Source organism: Sphaerodactylus townsendi, linkage group LG03, assembly GCF_021028975.2.
Source record: "Sphaerodactylus townsendi isolate TG3544 linkage group LG03, MPM_Stown_v2.3, whole genome shotgun sequence".
Taxonomy (NCBI): Eukaryota; Metazoa; Chordata; class Lepidosauria; order Squamata; family Sphaerodactylidae; genus Sphaerodactylus; species Sphaerodactylus townsendi.
In genome coordinates, this window is record NC_059427.1 from 143,772,260 (window position 1) to 143,790,618 (window position 18,359).

General features: G+C 49.1%; 2 protein-coding genes across 3 annotated transcripts in view; both read left to right on the forward strand.

Moving 5' to 3' along the window:
- Positions 1-5,060, forward strand: part of LOC125427889 (afadin- and alpha-actinin-binding protein-like) — a 31,941-nt gene extending 26,881 nt beyond the window's left edge. Inside the window, exons 13-14 of the mRNA XM_048487451.1 lie at positions 756-945; positions 4,397-5,060. Of these exons, the coding sequence (XP_048343408.1) occupies positions 756-945; positions 4,397-4,562 (356 nt within the window). The 3' untranslated portion in view covers positions 4,563-5,060. The remainder of the gene's footprint in view (positions 1-755; positions 946-4,396) is intronic.
- A 2,527-nt stretch (positions 5,061-7,587) lies between these two features.
- ALKBH7 (alkB homolog 7) lies at positions 7,588-16,632 on the forward strand. 2 transcript variants are annotated; one of them, XM_048487655.1, is made up of 4 exons: positions 7,588-7,791; positions 13,429-13,602; positions 15,036-15,160; positions 16,207-16,632. In XM_048487655.1, the coding sequence occupies exons 1-4, from the start codon at positions 7,645-7,647 to the stop codon at positions 16,334-16,336; spliced, it is 576 nt and encodes a 191-aa protein (XP_048343612.1). In that variant the 5' UTR covers positions 7,588-7,644; the 3' UTR covers positions 16,337-16,632. The 2 variants fall into 2 exon arrangements, with proteins under 2 accessions (XP_048343612.1, XP_048343613.1); XM_048487656.1 differs by having other exon boundaries at positions 7,588-7,714.
- Positions 16,633-18,359: the final 1,727 nt, after the last annotated feature.

Consider the following 18,359-nt stretch of genomic DNA (forward strand, 5'->3'; position numbering starts at 1 on the left):
GACTTTGCAAGGATAAGGGCGCTTTCCCACATGCTGAATAATGCACTTTCGATCTGAATAATGCACTTTTATCTGAATAATGCACTTTCGATCTGAATAATGCACTTTTATCTGAATAATGCACTTTCGATCTGAATAATGCACTTTTATCTGAATAATGCACTTTCGATTTGAATAATGCACTTTTATCTGAATAATGCACTTTCGATTTGAATAATGCACTTTTATCTGAATAATGCACTTTCGATTTGAATAATGCACTTTTATCTGAATAATGCACTTTCGATCTGAATAATGCACTTTTATCTGAATAATGCACTTTCGATTTGAATAATGCACTTTTATCTGAATAATGCACTTTCGATCTGAATAATGCACTTATCTGAATAATGCACTTTCAATGTACCTGAACAATCGTTTGCAAGTGGATTTTGCCATTTCACCCAGCAAAATCCCGTTGCAAACTACACTGAAAGTACATTGTTCAGCATGTGTCCAGGCAAACATAAAGATATGTTGATGGCCTTTTTTAGTCTAGATAGAACTTCCAGGTTTAGAAGCAGTAAACCGCTGGCTGCCAGAAGCTGAGGGGCCAACAGTAGAAGAGTCCTGGTTATGGGATTTTCTTTGAAGCCTCTGTAGCGTCATGCTGTAAGCTGTATTTTTTTTTAAATTTGAGCATGCTCTTGTTCTCCTGCTAACTTTCTCTCTCTCTCTCTCTTTCTCTCTCCCTCCCTCCCCCTTGCCTTTGAAAGAACATGACCACTTACCCAGGCAAAGGAGGGGATCCCGGCCCATGAGTACCCCTTACTCCAAACTCATCATCACTCCAAGCCACACCCCAATAGGGCTCTTCAGAAGCCAGCCGTGGCACCTGACCTCCAACCCTAGCCCCCTCACCAGGGCAGAGCTGGACAGGCAAACAGCTCTCCTCCCAGGGAATGGGTAAGTTGCACCCTGGGCTGTCCTTTCTGGTATTTGGGGGCATGACAGACGAGGATGCTTCGGAGACCCAGTCTGTGATAGATGAACTGAAATGACCTAGTTCTTTAGCAGAGAAAAACAAAACACAGCAGAGTTATATAAAAAGGAGCTCTCCTTTAATAAAGTTAGAAATATAAAAAGTCGGGCTACAAAAATATATTTGCAAAAAGAAGACGACAAAATAGTCATGTGTTAAAAAGCACTGGCAAGCAAACAAGCGTCCTCAAATAAGCGAACAAAGAAAAAACAACAACAGGACAGCATACAATAGCGCAGCGCACAGACAAGGAGGAGAGGAAGGAGGAGGAAGGGTATGGAGCATGGAAAGCTACACCATAATATGCAGACACTGCAGCTGCCCTGCATTAACAGGCAGCAACCAAATGGTGCAACTCTCTTGCTACTGCAAATACTTGCACAAGGGATGCCCGATATTCTTACAGTCTGTGCTGTAGAAGCCTTTGCAGCGGGATTTATTTCCCCCCTGGAACTGGAATAAGATGGCCCTTCAGATAGGCTGGGGGCACATCTGTCTACATCAGTGGTGGCGAACCTTTTTGAGACCGAGTGCCCAAATTGCAACCCAAAACCCACTTATTTATCGCAAAGTGCCGGCAACTTAACCTGAATACTGAGGTTTAAGTTTAGAAAAAGCAGTTGGCTCCGAGGCGTGCGTTACTCAGGAGTAAGCTTGGTGGTAGTCAGTGGCTTTGCTTTGAAGCAACCGTTGCAACTCTTCCAACGGGTGAATCACAACCCGAGGAGGGTTTACTCAGAAGCAAGTCCCATTGCCAGCAACTGAGCTTACTCCCAGGTAAAGGATCGCGCTTTAGTTCTTTGCATGAAAATCAGTGGGGTTTAACAGCGCTTATCAGGGTTACCTACACTGCTTCCCCAAAACTAGGTCTCAGGTTTAATGCTAATAAGAGCTCAGCGGCCCAGGCCACCCTAGATGTGGGGCGGGGGGGGGGGGGCTCTGTTTGTGCATGCCCACTGAGAGGGCTCTGAGTGCCACCTCTGGCACCCGTGCCATAGGTTCGCCACCACTGGTCTACATGCTAGCAGAGGATGATGGGAACTGTAGTCCATAACATCTGGAGGGCCGCGAGTTTGATACTTGTACAAACACAAAGCTGGAAAGGAACCTCAAGGGTCACTAGTCCAACACACACGCACACCCACCCACCCACCCCGTTTGTACAGTTTGGTTTGAAAAGGCTGCCTGTGTGGGGGCAAGAATGAGCTATTGCTGAGTTTATCTTCCCCCACTGAACTTCTTTTAAACCCCCCCCCCTTGCATTAATCTTAGTCAAGGGGGAAAAAGAAGTACCAGGATCCCACCTTCCCTCTAGCTGTCTGCTGCACTTATACAGTGGAACCTCGGTTTTCGTTGGTCATCCGTCCGAAAAGAATCGATGAAAACCGAAACCGATGAAAACCGAGGCAAACTTTTCCATAGGAATCAATGTGAATCCAATTAATCCATTCTAGGCACTTCAGAAAACATACCAAAAACACATTTTGTGGCGAATAAACATAGTTACTGCTGAAAACAGTCACAAACAATAACACCAGGACCAGCTTCAGAGCCGGTGGACCAATGTCCCACCAGAAAGCTGTCCAAAGAGGTCTGTTTCTGACGCCTCTTTAAGATTTGTCTGAAATGGGGCAAGACATTGTCATTAAACAAGTTGCAGACACGGCCTGCAACAGCTTTGTCCGGGTGATTTTTCTCCACAAACCCCTGCACCTGACTGCAAATCAATGAAAACCGAGACAAATTTTTCACTGAAAAAATCGATGAAAACCGAAACCAATGAAAACCGAAGGCAATGAAAACCGAGGTGCCACTGTATTGCACATTCCCATTACTAGACTCAGGGAGCATGAATGGCTTCCCCGTCTGGTTTCATCCTTACAACAGTCTTGTGAGTTTGGTTATGCTGAGAGTTGGTGACTGGCATGCTCACTGAGCTTCAGAGCAGACAGGGGGCGGGGGGGGGGGGGCTTTGAACCCCACCTTCCCCAGTTCTAGGCCAGAGCTGTAACTATTAACTCTCCACAAAGAGCTCAGTGAAGAGCCAGCAAGGTGTAATGGACAGAATGTTGGCCGGGGACAAGATTCCTCGAGGGGTGGGATTCAGGAGAACCCACTCACCCGGGGGGGGGGAGGGGAGGGGAGGGAGGAGGAGATAGCATTGGAGGCTCATGCTTCTAAAAGCTGTCCCCAACCAGCACCCTAGCAACAGTTTTCTGCACTTGCTGCAACATCTAAATCACATGTGTCAAACTCGCGGCCCTCCAGATGTTCATGAACTACAATTCCCATCAGCCCTTGCCAGTATAGCCAATGCTCATGTTGGGAGGGACTGATGGGAATTGTAGTTCATGAACATCTGGAGGGCTGCGAGTTTGACACCCCTGATCTAAATGCTCTCCAGTAGTCCCAAGTAGAGAGCATTGTAGCAGTCCAGTCTAGGTGTAAACACACTGGGGGAAGATTTGACTGAACCCGGGAAAGGAGCAGCTGGTACACCAGCCCAAAACACCCTGGGCCTCTACAGCCACCTGGTTCTCTAAGGTGACTGCTGTGCTGAGCAGCAGGTCCCGGCTGAAAACCTGGTGGACGACACGTCATAGTGGCCAGGTCAGTTTCCCAGACTGGTGGGTTGGTGGAAGATTGTTTGGGGTTTAATAGTATTCCCTGTTCACAATCACAATAGACCTTTATTGGCATAAGGTATACAAGCGTGAATATAAACCGTTATTAAATTTAAAAGAGTTGTACATGCCGTCTATGAGTAGTTTTACATTCTAAGATCACACTTCATTTATAAAAATATAACATAGATTAAAAAATTTTGACCATTCCATTGTACACGGGATTGTGAACAGATATAGTACAACTACACTTAAAAGGCAGGATTAAGATATTTCTAGCCATTTGTTATTCACAGCCTATTTACTAAAAAGGTATAACCTTCCCCAGGATCCATAAATGGTATATATTAATTAATACTATAAATTAATTAAATTTCCATAAAAAATGCAATAAACAACAATGAGCTCCTTGTATACACCTTCTATAATAACCCATATTCCCTGTTCAACAATTGGTTTTGCATTTTGACTCTACCTCCTTCGGCCCCCAAACTAGCAGCTGGTGATAACTAGGGTCTCCAGAGGCAGGGGCAGTGGTGGGATTCAGCCGGTTCACACCACTTCGGCAGAACCGGTTGTTAAAATTGTGCTTGTAAACAATCAGTTTATTTGAATTCCCACCACCGGAACTGGTTGTTAAATTATTTGAATCCTACCACTGGGCAGAGGTGTCACCGTGTCCGCGAACAAGGAAGAGAGAGAAGCACGGGGCTCTCCTGTACTCCTTTTGGTCTTCTTCTCTCCTGCCTAGGCCCGTTCCTTCACTGCAGCTCTGCCAAAGAAAGGAGAATCACCAAGACGCATCTTGCCAAACGGAGCTGGTTACAGAGGATGATTTTCAGGGCGACTTCTTGGACTGTTCTATGGAAAGTTCCTTCTTGGGACTTCATGCTATTGGAATCCAAGGATATCTGTAAAGTTGATCTGAGCATATCTGCCCACAACAGTTGTAGGGGCAGATAACTCAGGGGTGGGTTCCTGTGAATCTATTCTGACAGTAGGGACTCTTTTTCCCTAGGGAGAGGCACAGTTACAATGGAAGAGACCCACAGGCCCCAGACATAAACTATAACACCACTCATTTTTGTGACTGTATAGAAGTTTACATGAGTACCAACCCATGCAACATGGGGAAGAGGTCTCTGCTGGATTAGCTGATCTTTGTCGACTGTTATTTTGCTTTTTAGTAGGGGACAGATTTTAGATCAGGGGTGTCCAATTCTGGCACTTCAGATGTTCATGGACAACAATTGTAGTCCATGAACATCTGAAGTGCCAGAATTGGACACCCCTGTTTTAGATCACATGTGAGCCCCCCTTGCCTGGCTGTATTTGTGAATGAGTCAACTTCTAAAATCTGCAGCTTTATTCTTACTATTCATATCTATTTTGTAATAAATAATCTATTTTAATAATGTTTGGTTTTTGGCCTAATTTGGGGGGCTGTTAAGTTTGTGCACGTGCTCTTAAATGTTGTCATAAGAGCCCCGTTAATATTCTATCCCAGGGTGTTGGGAGGCATTTTTTGAAATCCTGTGGATTGCCTGCCCATGCTGACTTACGCCCATTACCTGACAGGCTGATGCTTAGGCTGATTTTTTCCAGACCCTGAGGTGAAGCAGGGTCAACATAAGAACAGGTCTGCTGGATCTGACCAGAGTCCATCTAGTCCAGCACTCTGCTACTCGCAGTGGCCCACCAGGTGCCTTTGGGAGCTCACATGCAGGAGGTGAAAGCAATGGCCTGCTGTGGCTGCTGCTCCTGAGCACCTGGTCTGCTAAGGCATTTGCAACCTCAGATCAAGAAGGATCAAGATTGGTAGCCATAGATCGGCTTCTCCTCCATAAATCTGTCCAAGCCCTTTTTAAAGCTATTCGGGTGAGTGGCCATCACCACCTCCTGTGGCAGCATATTCCAAACACCAATCACACGTTGCGTGAAGAAGTGTTTCCTTTTATTAGTCCTAGTTCTCCCCCCACCCCCTTCAGCATTTTCAATGGATGCCCCCTGGTTTTATTATTGTGAGAAAGAGATAAAATTTTCTCTGTCAACATTTTCTACCCCATGCATAATTTTATAGACTTCAATCATATCCCCCCTCAGGCTGATCTCACTCTCCAAACTACTTGAGTCCTTAAAGCGCTGCAAACGCCTCTCCTCATAAGGAAGATGCTCCAGTCCCTCCCAATCATCCTTTTTTGTTGCCCCTTTCTCTGCACTTTTTTTCTATCTCTTCGATATCCCTTTTTTTTGAGATGTGGCGACCAGAACTGAACATTAATACTCCAAGGGCAGTGGCCCCTACTTCCAGGTCAACAAGAAGTTATGAATAGGTTAAAGAGCACTGGTCCCCAAAGCCTTGGATCCCCTTAGGGGGGACACCACTTCCCGAACATCTCTCCATTGTGAGAACTTCCCATTTTACACCCACTCTTTGTTTCCTCGTTTTTTCTCCAAAGCAGTTTTAATCCATAGGAGGACTTCCCCTCTTATTCCTTCATTGCTGAGTTTTTCTCAACAGTCTCTTACATGAGGGAACTTTGTCAAAAAAGCCTTTTGGAAATCCAAGTAGACAATGTCCACTGGTTCCCCCCCCTTTATCCACATGCCTGTTTACACCCTCAAAGAACTCTGAAGTAGAGCTCTTGTAAAGGCAGGATTTGCTCTCTGCAAAAGCCATGCTGACTCTTCCTCAGCAGGTCTTGCTTTTCTACATGTTTTTATAATTTTATCTTTAATGATAGATTCTACTAATTTACCAGGAACAGATGTCAAACTGACTGGCCTGTAATTTCCCGGGTCCCCCCTAGATCCTTTCTTAAAGATTGGTGTGACATTGGCCATCTTCCAGTCTTCAGGGATGGAGGCAGATTTCAGGGATAAGTTGAAACCCTGATTCGCACTTGGGCCGTACATCACCAAAGTCCAGGGTTGCTATACAGAGGCAGGCAGTGGCAAACCACTTAGAATCATAGAGTTGGAAGAGACCCAAAGAGCCATCAAGTCCAACCCCCCGCACCCTCCAATGCATGAACACACAATCAAAGCACTCCTGTCAGGTGACCATCCAGCCTCTCTTTAAAAACCTCTAAAGAAGGAGACTCCACCACACTTCGAGGCAGTGCATTCCACTGTCGAACAGCCCTGACTGTCAGGAAGTTCTTCCTGATGTTTAGGTGGAATCTCTTTTCCTTCCCCTTGAACCCATGACTCCTGGTCCCAGTCTCTGGAGCAGCAGAAAACAAGCTTGCTCCCTCAACATGACATCCCTTCAGATATCTAAACAGGGCTATCATTTTACCTCTTAACCTTCACTTCTCCAGACTAAATATCCCCAGCTCCTCTTGGATTCCAGACCTTTGACCATTTTGGTGGCCCTCCTCTGGACCCGTTCCAGCTTGTCCATGTCCTTCTTGAATTGCGGTGCCCAGAACTGCACACAATATTCCAGGTGAGGTCTCAGCAATGCAGAATAGAGAGGTACAATTACATCCCTCGATCTAGACACTATACTCCCACTGATATAGCCCAGAATCACATTGGCTTTCTTGGCAGCTGCATCACACTGCTGACTTACGAGTTTGTGGTCTACTAAGCTCCCCAAATCCCTTTAGTTTTTTCACCTTTTGCTTGGAGAGCTCTATGGGACTTCCCTGTCAGCTGGGACTTGGTGGCATTTTATGCACACATAAGCCGGGTCAGCCCTGGTTAGCCCTTGGATGGGAGTTCCTCGAGGGAGTCCAGGATTGCTACACAGAGGCAAGCAATGGCAAATGCCTCTGAATGAGACCTCCCGGGCCCGGCTGGAGGTTGGCAGCCGTTCTGTGAGGCTGGCTTGACCGGTCCAAACGCGAGAGCGCCACCTGCAGCCCAGAGGGGGTACCGCCGGGCCAAGCAGCGGCATCCTCGTCGTGGGCGTGGCCATACAAACGAGCGGCGGCGTCCCGGCATGCCCCGCGGTTGGCCCGGCGGAGGGACGGACGGGGGCCGCGGAGGGTCATGCCGTCGGGGTTGTGGCGGCGGCTGCAGGCGGGCGGCGCGGCGGTGCTGCGGGGCTTCGTGGGCGAAGGCGAGGAGGCGCTGTTGGCGCGGGAGGTGGAGCCGCTCTTGCGCCGGCGCCCCTACCAGGACCAGCACTGGGACGGGGTGGGTGCCCCCCCGAGGCGCTGGACGCGCGTCCTGCCAGCCCGACACGTGGGAATGCACGCCGCGTGTCAGCCTGTTCGCGTGCAACCGGGGCCCGGGCGCTGGGGAGGCCCAGGAGGTTTCCCCGCCGGTTCCTCGTCCCGCCACCCTGGAGGGGGAATCCTTCTGTTGGAGGCAGACGCTTGTCTTGGGGCGGGGCGGGGCGGGGCGGGGGGAGTGTGGGCGTGGCCCCAGGCCAGCCAGCCAGCCAGCAGGTGGCAATCTCTGCATATCATTTAGCCCTTCTGGTTCTGGGGGGTTTTCCGGGGGGCTGCGTGGCCGTGGTCTGGTGGATCTTGTTCCTAACGTTTCGCCCGCATCTGTGGCCGGCATCTTCACAGGCGTATCCCAGAGGGAAGTCTGTTACACGATTCATTTGCAAAATCAACAGTAAACCTTTTTACTTCAGTGACTAATTATAGACCTCTACATTTTTTTTTAGAGGTAACAACTTACAAACCTCTCCTTGATCTTGATCCTCCTTGATCTGGGATTGCAAATGCCTGAGCAGACCAGGTGCTCGGGAACAGCAGCAGCAGCAGAAGGCCCTTGCTTTCACCTCCTGCATGTGAGCTCCCAAAGGCACCTGGTGGGCCACTGCAAGTAGCAGAGTGCTGGACTAGATGGACTCCAGTCTGATCCAGCAGGCTCTTTCGTATGTTCTTAAGGCTGTTGCTTTCACCTCCTGCAGGTGAGCTCCCAAAGGCACCTGGTGGGCCACTGCAAGTAGCAGAGTGCTGGACTAGATGGACTCCGGTCTGATCCAGCAGGCTCGTTCTTATGTTCTTAAGGCCATTGCTTTCGCATCCTGCCTGTGAGCTCCCGAAGGCACCTGGTGGGCCACTGCGAGTAGCAGAGTGCTGGACTAGATGGACTCTGGTCTGATCCAGCAGGCTAGTTCTTATGTTCTTAAGGCCATTGCTTTCACCTCCTGCAGGTGAGCTCCCAAAGGCACCTGGTGGGCCACTGCAAGTAGCAGAGTGCTGGACTAGATGGACTCCAGTCTGATCCAGCAGGCTCTTTCGTATGTTCTTAAGGCTGTTGCTTTCACATCCTGCAGGTGAGCTCCCAAAGGCACCTGGTGGGCCACTGCAAGTAGCAGAGTGCTGGACTAGATGGACTCTGGTCTGATCCAGCAGGCTAGTTCTTATGTTCTTAAGGCCATTGCTTTCACATCCTTAGCCTGTGAGCTCCCGAAGGCACCTGGTGTGAGCCACTGCTTTTGAGTAGCAGAGTGCTGGACTAGATGGACTTCCTGGTCTGATCCAGCAGGCTAGTTTCTTATGTTCTTAAGGCCATTGCTTTCACCTCCTGCAGGTGAGCTCCCAAAGGCACCTGGTGGGCCACTGCGAGTAGCAGAGTGCTGGACTAGATGGACTCCAGAATCTGATCCCAGCAGAGACTCTTTAGGTTCAGATGTTCTTAAGGCTGTTTGCTTTCACATCCTGCAGGTGAGCTCCCAAAAGGCACCTGGTGGAGCCACTGCAAGTAGCAGAGTGCTGGACTAGATGGACTCTTGGTCTGATCCAGCAGAGCTAGTTCTTATGTTCTTAAGGCCATTGCTTTCACATCCTGCAGGTGAAGCTCCCTAAAAGGCACCTGGTGGGCCACTGCTGAGAACAGCAGAGTGCTGAGACTCAAGATGGATTCTAGAGTCTGATCCAAGCAGGCTTCTGTTCTTATGTTCTTAAGGCCATTGCTTTTTTCACCTCCCCTGCCTGTGAGCTCCCAAAGGCACCTGGTGGGCCACTGCGAGTAGCAGAGTGCTGGACTAGATGGGACTCCTGGTCTGATCCAGCAGGCTAGTTCTTATGTTCTTAAGGCCATTGCTTTCCACCTCCTGCAGGTGAGCTCCCCAAAAGGCACCTGGTGGAGCCACTTTCACAGTAGTAGCAGAGAGCTGGAACTAGGATGGACTCTGGTCTGATCCAGCAGGCTCTTTCTTATGTTCTTAAGGCCATTGCTTTCACATCCTGCAGGTGAGCTCCCAAAGGCACCTGGTGGGCCACTGCAAGTAGCAGAAAGCTGGACTAGATGGACTCTGGTCTGATCCAGCAGGCTCTTTTCTTATGTTCTTAAGGCTGTATTGCTTTCACATCCTGCAGAGTGAGCCTCCCAAAGTGCACCCACCTTGGTGGGCCACTGCAAAGTAGTGCAGAGAGTGCTGGACTAGGATGGACTCTTGGGTCTGATCCAGCAGAGCTCTTTCTTGCCCATGTTCTTAAGGCTGTTTGCTTTCACATCCTGCAGGTGAGCTCCCAAAGGCACCTGGTGGGCCACTGCGAGTAGCAGAGAGCTGGACTAGATGGACTCTGGTCTGATCCAGCAGGCTCTTTCTTATGTTCTTAAGGCTGTTGCTTTCACATCCTGCAGGTGAGCTCCCAAAGGCACCTGGTGGGCCACTGCAAGTAGCAGAGTGCTGGACTAGATGGACTCCGGTCTGATCCAGCAGGCTCTTTCTTATGTTCTTAAGGCCATTGCTTTCACATCCTGCAGGTGAGCTCCCAAAGGCACCTGGTGGGCCACTGCGAGTAGCAGAGAGCTGGACTAGATGGACTCTGGTCTGATCCAGCAGGCTCTTTCTTATGTTCTTAAGGCCATTGCTTTCACATCCTGCAGGTGAGCTCCCAAAGGCACCTGGTGGGCCACTGCAAGTAGCAGAGTGCTGGACTAGATGGACTCTGGTCTGATCCAGCAGGCTCTTTCTTATGTTCTTAAGGCCGTTGCTTTCACATCCTGCAGGTGAGCTCCCAAAGGCACCTGGTGGGCCACTGCAAGTAGCAGAGTGCTGGACTAGATGGACTCTGGTCTGATCCAGCAGGCTCTTTCTTATGTTCTTAAGGCCATTGCTTTCACATCCTGCAGGTGAGCTCCCAAAGGCACCTGGTGGGCCACTGCAAGTAGCAGAGTGCTGGACTAGATGGACTCTGGTCTGATCCAGCAGGCTCTTTCTTATGTTCTTAAGGCTGTTGCTTTCACATCCTGCAGGTGAGCTCCCAAAGGCACCTGGTGGGCCACTGCGAATAGCAGAGAGCTGGACTAGATGGACTCTGGTCTGATCCAGCAGGCTCTTTCTTATGTTCTTAAGGCTGTTGCTTTCACATCCTGCAGGTGAGCTTCTAAAGGCACCTGGTGGGCCACTGCAAGTAGCAGAGTGCTGGACTAGATGGACTCCGGTCTGATCCAGCAGGCTCGTTCTTATGTTCTTAAGGCCATTGCTTTCGCATCCTGCCTGTGAGCTCCCGAAGGCACCTGGTGGGCCACTGCGAGTAGCAGAGAGCTGGACTAGATGGACTCTGGTCTGATCCAGCAGGCTCGTTCTTATGTTCTTAAGGCCATTGCTTTACGTGATCCTGCCCAGGGTGAGCTCCCGAAGGCACCTGGTGGAGCCACTGCGAAAGTGAGCTGGACTAGATGGACCTCTGGTCTGATCCAACGGCTGCGTTCTTGCTGTTTCTAAGGCCATTGCTTTCGCATCCTGCCTGTGAGCTCCCGAAGGCACCTGGTGGGCCACTGCGAGTAGCAGAGAGCTGGACTAGATGGACTCTGGTCTGATCCAGCATGCTCGTTCTTATGTTCTTATGTTCCTTTGTAAATGAGAGTAGGGCTAGAAGCCCCCCCCCCCCCCCAGTTGGGTCACACCTCGTCACAAAAGCTTTGGCCCCTCCTATGCAAAAATGAGAGTTTCTACATAACACCTGGAATTAACTCGGCAACTAACCTAAATTCATAATACAATGCACTTACAGTTTCCCAAAACCATTTCTTTATGCACCAGTTGCTGCTATTGTAAGTTTTTTCAGGTCCTTCTAAGAATAGCAGCAATTGCTGCATAAAGTGACAAGATGTGACACACACACACACACACCCTGGGGGTTTATAAATTGTTACCTCTGTAAAAAAAAAGTGTAGAAGTTTATAATTTGTTACTTCTGTTAAAAAGTTTACTGTTGATTTTGTAAATGAATGCTTAATCGATACACAGAGACAGAAAGTCATTATGATTGAATTTTGAGCTGTTGGTGCAGTTATTGTTGCATACCTCTACAGGTGCAGCTACTAACATTATATACCATGAGCCCTCAGAGCAGGGACTCGAACCCAGGCCTCCCAGATCCAACCAGTGGTGGGATCCAAAAATTTTAGTAACAGGTTCCCTCGCCAGCCCCCCCCCCCCTCACAAAGGGGGCAGAGGCATACTTAGGCAAACTGTAGCCCTGGGCAAAACCTGAGTTGGATGCCCCCCCATGGGCAACCACCCCACCAAAACCCCCCAAAATTTTTTTGCACCAGGTCATTTCTAAATCATCATCACATTATAGAAAATGCCCCAACTCACAAATCTGAACCCAGCACTGGTGAAACACACAGGTTCTTTGATAGAGACTGGTGAGATAAAAGGCACAAAAGGCTGAGAAACAATGAATTGCAGTACCTGAAAGGGATTAACCCAGTTCAGGGAGTGACATTATTAGTCGCAATTGCTATACGGAACCTTCACGTTCAAAGGCAGGAGGCCTCTCGGGGAGGCGAGGGCGTGGAGGCGGAAAAGCGGGCCCAATTAATAACCCCCTCTCGGCACACACAAATAATTAGTAACCCCCTCTCGGGAACTGGTGAGAACTTGCTGGATCCCACCTCTGTATCCAACCATCTGTTCACTACGCCACTGAAGCTTCACATTTACCATCGAGGGATGTCTGAAATGTTTTACGTCTGTTCCCCGCCCCCCCCCCAAAGATTCCTCACAGTCTTCCAACTTGTACAAAGACAGAGAGGTACCCTACAAGGTCCAGGGCGGGAGGGAAGAAGTCCAAGCCCTGACTGTACAGAGCAGGGCAAGGTGGTGGATGGGAAGATATGCTGAGGGTCCTGAGGTGCAGGGGCATCCTGGGAGGTATACTTTGGATCTGTGTATTGCATCGGTCATTGATAATGCAGGTGTGGAAAGTGCTGTCATGTTGGAGCCGACGACCCGTAGGGCTCTCAAGGCAAAAAATATTCAGATGTGTACTGTCGAAGGCTTTCACTCTGAAGATGCCAGCCACAGATGCAGGTGTAACATCAGGAGAGGATGCTACTGGAACACGGCCTTACAACCTGGAAAACCCACAGCACCCTATTCAGAGATGGTTTGCTGTTGCCTGTCTTCTCGGCGACCCTGGACTTCCTTGGCAATCTACAGTCCAAGTACTAGCCAGACCTGATCCTGTTTAGCTTTGGAAATCTGTTGCGTTGGGGCTAGCCCGGGGCATCCAAGTCAGGGAAGAGCGTAAATGTACCTAATAAGTTGCACTGTTGCGAGTGCCATTGATATGTTTTGACCTGTCGTCTGGAAGTCATCCAGCGATAATGCTGCGTGTTTGGGTGGGCGACGGGGAATTCAGTAATGTGAAGCGGGGTTCACCATACTGAATTCCCTGTCGCCCACCCAAACATGCAGCATTATCGCGGGATGGCTTCCCGACGACAGGTCAAAACATTTCAACAACACTTGTTGAGCAGACCACCCATTATTCCTGTCATTCAAAGCCAAAAGGGGTGCACGTTTTTCTCCCTTCCTCAGGCCGTTCGTAATCTCTTTTCTTCCTGCTGCAGGCAATTCATAAATACCGTGAGACAGAAAGATTGCACTGGAGCCAGGAGAGCCGGGAGATCTTGCAGAGGGTGCGGGACGTGGCTTTTCCTCCCCAGGTGCCGCAATTGGCCCAGGTCCATGTCCTGGATTTGGATAAAACTGGCTACATAAAACCCCACATAGACAGTGTCAAGGTATATCAGAGAGAAATGCACCTGTTGTTTTCTTCTGCAGTTGGAGTGGGGGTGTCCCTGGGGACCAGTATTCTGAGGGTGTGCTGGATCACCTTGGAGGGTGAGGAGCATGCAGAACCAGCGTGGTGTAGTGGCTAAGAGCACGTGCACTCTAAGCTGGAAAACCGGGTTTGATTCCCCACTCTGCCACTTGAGCTGTGGAGGCTTATCTGTTGTGGATGTATATTGCAATGGCACCTGAAGCATGAGGACCCTTTGGCAATGTGGGGCAGTGCATTAAGAGTGGTGGACCCTAAGGCCCCTTCCGCACACGCAAAATAATGCATTTTCAAACCACTTTCACAACTGTTTGCAAGTGGATGTTGCCATTCCGCACAGCTTCAAAGAGCACTGAAAGCAGTTTAAAAGTGCATTATTCTGCATGTGCGGAATGAGCCTAAGAAAGCCAGCACGGTGTAGTGGTTAAGAGCAGGTGCACTTTAATCTGGAGAACTGAGTTTGATTCCCCGCTCTGCCACTTTAGCTATGGAGGCTTATCTAGGGAACTAGATTAGCTTGTGCACTCCAACACATGCCTGCTGGGTAACCTTGGGCTAGTCACAGCTCTTTGGAGCTCTCTCAGCCCCACCCACCTCACAGGGTGTTTGTTGTGGGGAGGGGGTAAGGGAAAGGAGCTTGTAAGCTGCTTTGAGTCTCCTTACAGGAGAGAAAGGGAGGATATAAATCAAACACTTCTGCTTGCCTCAGTAGCAACACAAAAGAATTTGCTCCGTTGTATGTTGTGGGATAACACTGAGTGTTTGTTTGAAATTATGTTCCATTGTTCAGTTAATTTTGTCTCGGAAAGTACAGTGGTGTAACCTGCTTGAGTTTTATATTTATGAATCTATAATCATGACCCCCTTTTCCTGGATGCTATGATTGGTGCATTACAGGTGAGCCGACATTTAGTGCAAAGTCTTTGTGTTGCTACTGGCGCACTAACCCCCAGATTCTTTCACCAGGGTGAACTCTTGTCCCAGGCCGATGGTGACAACGTTCAGGGCTTGGGTGTGGTCTGATTTTGGGCCAAGCTGTGCTTTGGAAAATGTCTGAGCCCACCCTCGGGGGCCCTCGTAATTTCCTTACGAATTCTCTCTGAGACCCAGCGTGGTATAGTGGATTCTAATCTGGAGAACCAGGTTTGATTCCCCACTCCTCCACCTGAGTGGCAGAGGCTTGTCTGGTGAACCAGATGTGTTTCCGCACTCCTACATTTCCTGCTGGGTGACCTTGGGCCAGTCACACTTCTCCCTGAACTCTCTCAGCCCCACCTGCCTCACCAAGTGTCTGTTGTGGGGAGAGGAAGGTACAGGAGCTTGTAAGCCACCTTGAGTCTCCTTACAGGAGAGAAGGGTGGCGCATAAATCCAAACTCTTCTTCTTCTCTTCTAGTTCTGTGGCTGCACCATTGCCGGCCTCTCCCTTCTCTCCCCGAGCGTGATGCGCCTGGTCAGCGAGCAGAATCCGCGGGACTGCTTGGATCTGCTGCTGGAGCGTCGCTCCCTTTATATCCTCCGGTAAATAAAGGAAGACTTGCCTAGCTGGATCATGCCAGGGCCCATCTAGCTCAGCATCCTGTCTCTAATGGATCCACTGGGGCACCCATGAGCAGGGGATAAAGGTTACAACCACCCCTGCTGTTCCTCAGTATCTTTTGATTAACAGATAGACTGGTCTCTTCCATCCTCTTCTAGCAAATAAACAACGTCCCTCCAGTTTTTTATCCTCAGCCCACTCCCCTTCTGGTGTCATCTCCATCTTTTTCAGACGGTGCTCTAGAACCAGTTTATTTTTATTATTAAAAAGAAACGTTTTAGCTGCCTTCCCCCTTACAGAGCTTGGTGGTTCAAGACTGCCCCCTGCTGGATAGTCCATCATCCTGGCTCTGTCCCATCGTGGCCCCCTCCCCTAGCAAGCAGCCCTTGGCGTTGGGAGGGCCAGCCCTTATCCCCAGCGTCTGTCCGTAGAGGTAGACTGCCACTGAATGTGGAGGGTGCACTTCTCAGTCCTGACTCACAGTTCTCGGGAGCTTTATCTGTTATAAATTTATCTCAGTAGAAAAGCACGCGCTTGGCATGCAGAAGGTCCCAGGTTCGGTCCCCGGCATCTCCTGTTAAAAAGGACTGGGCAGTTGATGCTGTGAAAGATCCTGAGACCTTGGAAACTTGCTGACTTTGAAGGACCAGTTTATACAATGAGAGCCAGCGTGGCGTAGTGGTTAAAAGCAGGCAGATTCTAATCTGGAGAACTGGGTTTCATTCCCCACTCCTCCACCTGAGTGGTGGTGGCTTATCTGGTGAACCAGATGTGTTTCCGCACTCCTACATCCCTGCTGGGTGACCTTGGGCAGTTTTCTCAGAACTCTCTTAGCCCCAGTCTCTCTGAACTTTCTCAGCCCCACCTGCCTCACAAGGTGTGCCTGTTGTGGGGGGAGAGGAAGGGAAAGGAGCTTGTAAGCCACCTTGAGTCTCCTTACAGGAAAGAAAAGTGGGGTATAAATCCAAACTCTTGTGATGACGGGCAACTTCATGGATATTTTCTGTGATTTCTTCTTTGGGTCAAGGGGACCAGCTCGTTATGAATTCACTCATGAGATCCTTAAAGACGAGGAGTCCTTTTTTGATGGCCAGAAGATTCCCCGAGAACGAAGGATCTCCATCATCTGCCGGAACCTCCCGCTGCCGCCATCGTAGAATCGTAGGCTAACTGCGGAGGCTGGGTGTTCAGCTGTGGAGCGTCACCTGCTTCTCTGAATGGGACTGAAACTGTTACCTATGATGTTCTGCTGAGTGGAATTCCGTTCTGTGGCTCAAGATGTCAGGAGTGGTTACTGCTCACTCTGCACAAATGACCAGCAAGAGCAGGGGTGTGAGGGAGGAGCCCAGCCAAGAGTTGGAAGAAATAGTTGTGATTGTACTTGGCCAAGTATTGTTGGTTGATCTCAGGAAATAAATCCTCCCGTCTTTTGTGGATGTATATTGCAATGGCACCCTGACGCATGAGGACCCTTTGGCAATGTGGGGCAGTGCGTTAAGAGTGGTGGACTTTAAGAGCCAGCACGGTGTAGTGGTTAAGAGCAGGTGCACTCTAATATGGAGAACTGGGTTTGATTCCCCGCTCTGCCACTTGAGCTGTGGAGGCTTATCTAGGGAACTAGATTAGCTTGTGCACTCCAACACATGCCTGCTGGGTGACCTTGGGCTACTCACACTTCATTGGAGCTCTCAGCCCCACCTACCTCACAGGGTGTTTGTTGTGAGGGGGGGAAGGGAAAGGACTTTGTAAGCCCCTTTGAGTTTCCTTACAGGAGAGAAAGGGGGGATATAAATCCAACTCTTCTAATCTAGAGAACCAGGCTTGATTCCCCACTCCTCCACATGAGCAGCGGACGTTGATCTGGTGAACAGGATTTTATTTCCCCACTCTTACACATGAAGCCTACTAGATGACCTTGGGCTAGTCACAGTTTTCTCAGAACTCAGCCCCACCTACCGCGCAAGATGTCTGTCATATCTCTTGATTTTTGGCATTTTAACATGCTTGTGGCTACACAATTAGTTTTTGACTTCTTGGCTTATGCTTCTGTCCCTCAAAATGGGCCTTTGCAAGGGAAGTTTTGTGCACTCCTGAACTTAATGTTTGCATTCAACGGAAAGAATGGTCAGGCAAGTTCCGAATTACCCACAGAGGGCAGTCAGCTCTTCAGTGAGTGCGCGAAGGGGGGAAATAGTGGGAGAACACAGGGGCAGCCGTGGTGGATCAGACTCATCCTCATCTAGTTCCGGTTTCATACAGCAGCTTACTGGCTGCCCCTCAAAATCCCCACCTCTAACTTGCAAGAGATGTCTCTAAAGGCAAACGAGACAGGATTTGGTGGCAGCAATGTGATTTGGGTGGTGGAAAGAGCACTGTGGAGCGGGGCACCTGGGTGATGCTTATCCAAACTGAATCGAGGAGGCAGAATTTGGGGGGGGGGGAGGGGCCTCCGGAAACAAGGAAGAGGAAGCCGGGAATTCACTTTTAAATGCAGTCTGCAAGGGAGAACTTTCTTTTTCACTTACCGGTAGTTTCAGAGAGTAGCTATGTTGTTGGTTAGCAGTAGAAGAGCTAGGTTTGAGTTTACTAGCAACGAGAGTTGAGGGTTTTTTTTTTTTACAAGGTTTTGCTCTCATAATAAACTCATACCTGGGCTACCACACTTTCAGCTCTACTTTTTAACTGTTTGAGTTGTATGTTCATCTTTCACTCTTTCTCCTCCTCTCTGTGTTTCTCTACATTTTCCCTCTTAAAAACACTCAGAATGTGCTGCCTTCCAGAGGAGTTGTGAATTGTACCCATAATTTGCTAAGTGCTTCAGCTTTGAGATGGCTGCAAAAAAAGGTGTGTTTTGTAAGTGTGTTTCTTTTTCCTTGGAATTGAAACTTTTGGACAGGTTTTTGATTCCTTTCCCCAACCCCCTTTTTTTGGCATGGTGTCCAGTATGACTCAGATACTCAATTATTTTTTATTTTATTTTATCTGGCATCAAGACAAGAATGAGGCATACAGTAAGATTTGAGGTTCTGTTAAAGTATGACTGTGAAACTTTTTCTGAGTGTGTGGGTCGCAATGCAGTTGTGTACGTGTGGTGAGGAGGGATTGTATCCTTGCTCCTGTGAAGTTAGAGAGAAGCCTCCTCCGCCAATGGCTGATGGTCACACCCGGTAGCTGTGAGTT

Bases quoted from the DNA above. Each gene is read 5' to 3' on its own strand.
- ALKBH7 (XM_048487655.1), top strand. From the start codon at position 7,645: ATGCCGTCGGGGTTGTGGCGGCGGCTGCAGGCGGGCGGCGCGGCGGTG. The intron at 7,792-13,428 runs GTGGGTGCCCCC...TTCCTGCTGCAG, and splicing joins AGGACCAGCACTGGGACGGG to GCAATTCATAAATACCGTGA. The intron at 15,161-16,206 runs GTAAATAAAGGA...CTTTGGGTCAAG, and splicing joins CGCTCCCTTTATATCCTCCG to GGGACCAGCTCGTTATGAAT.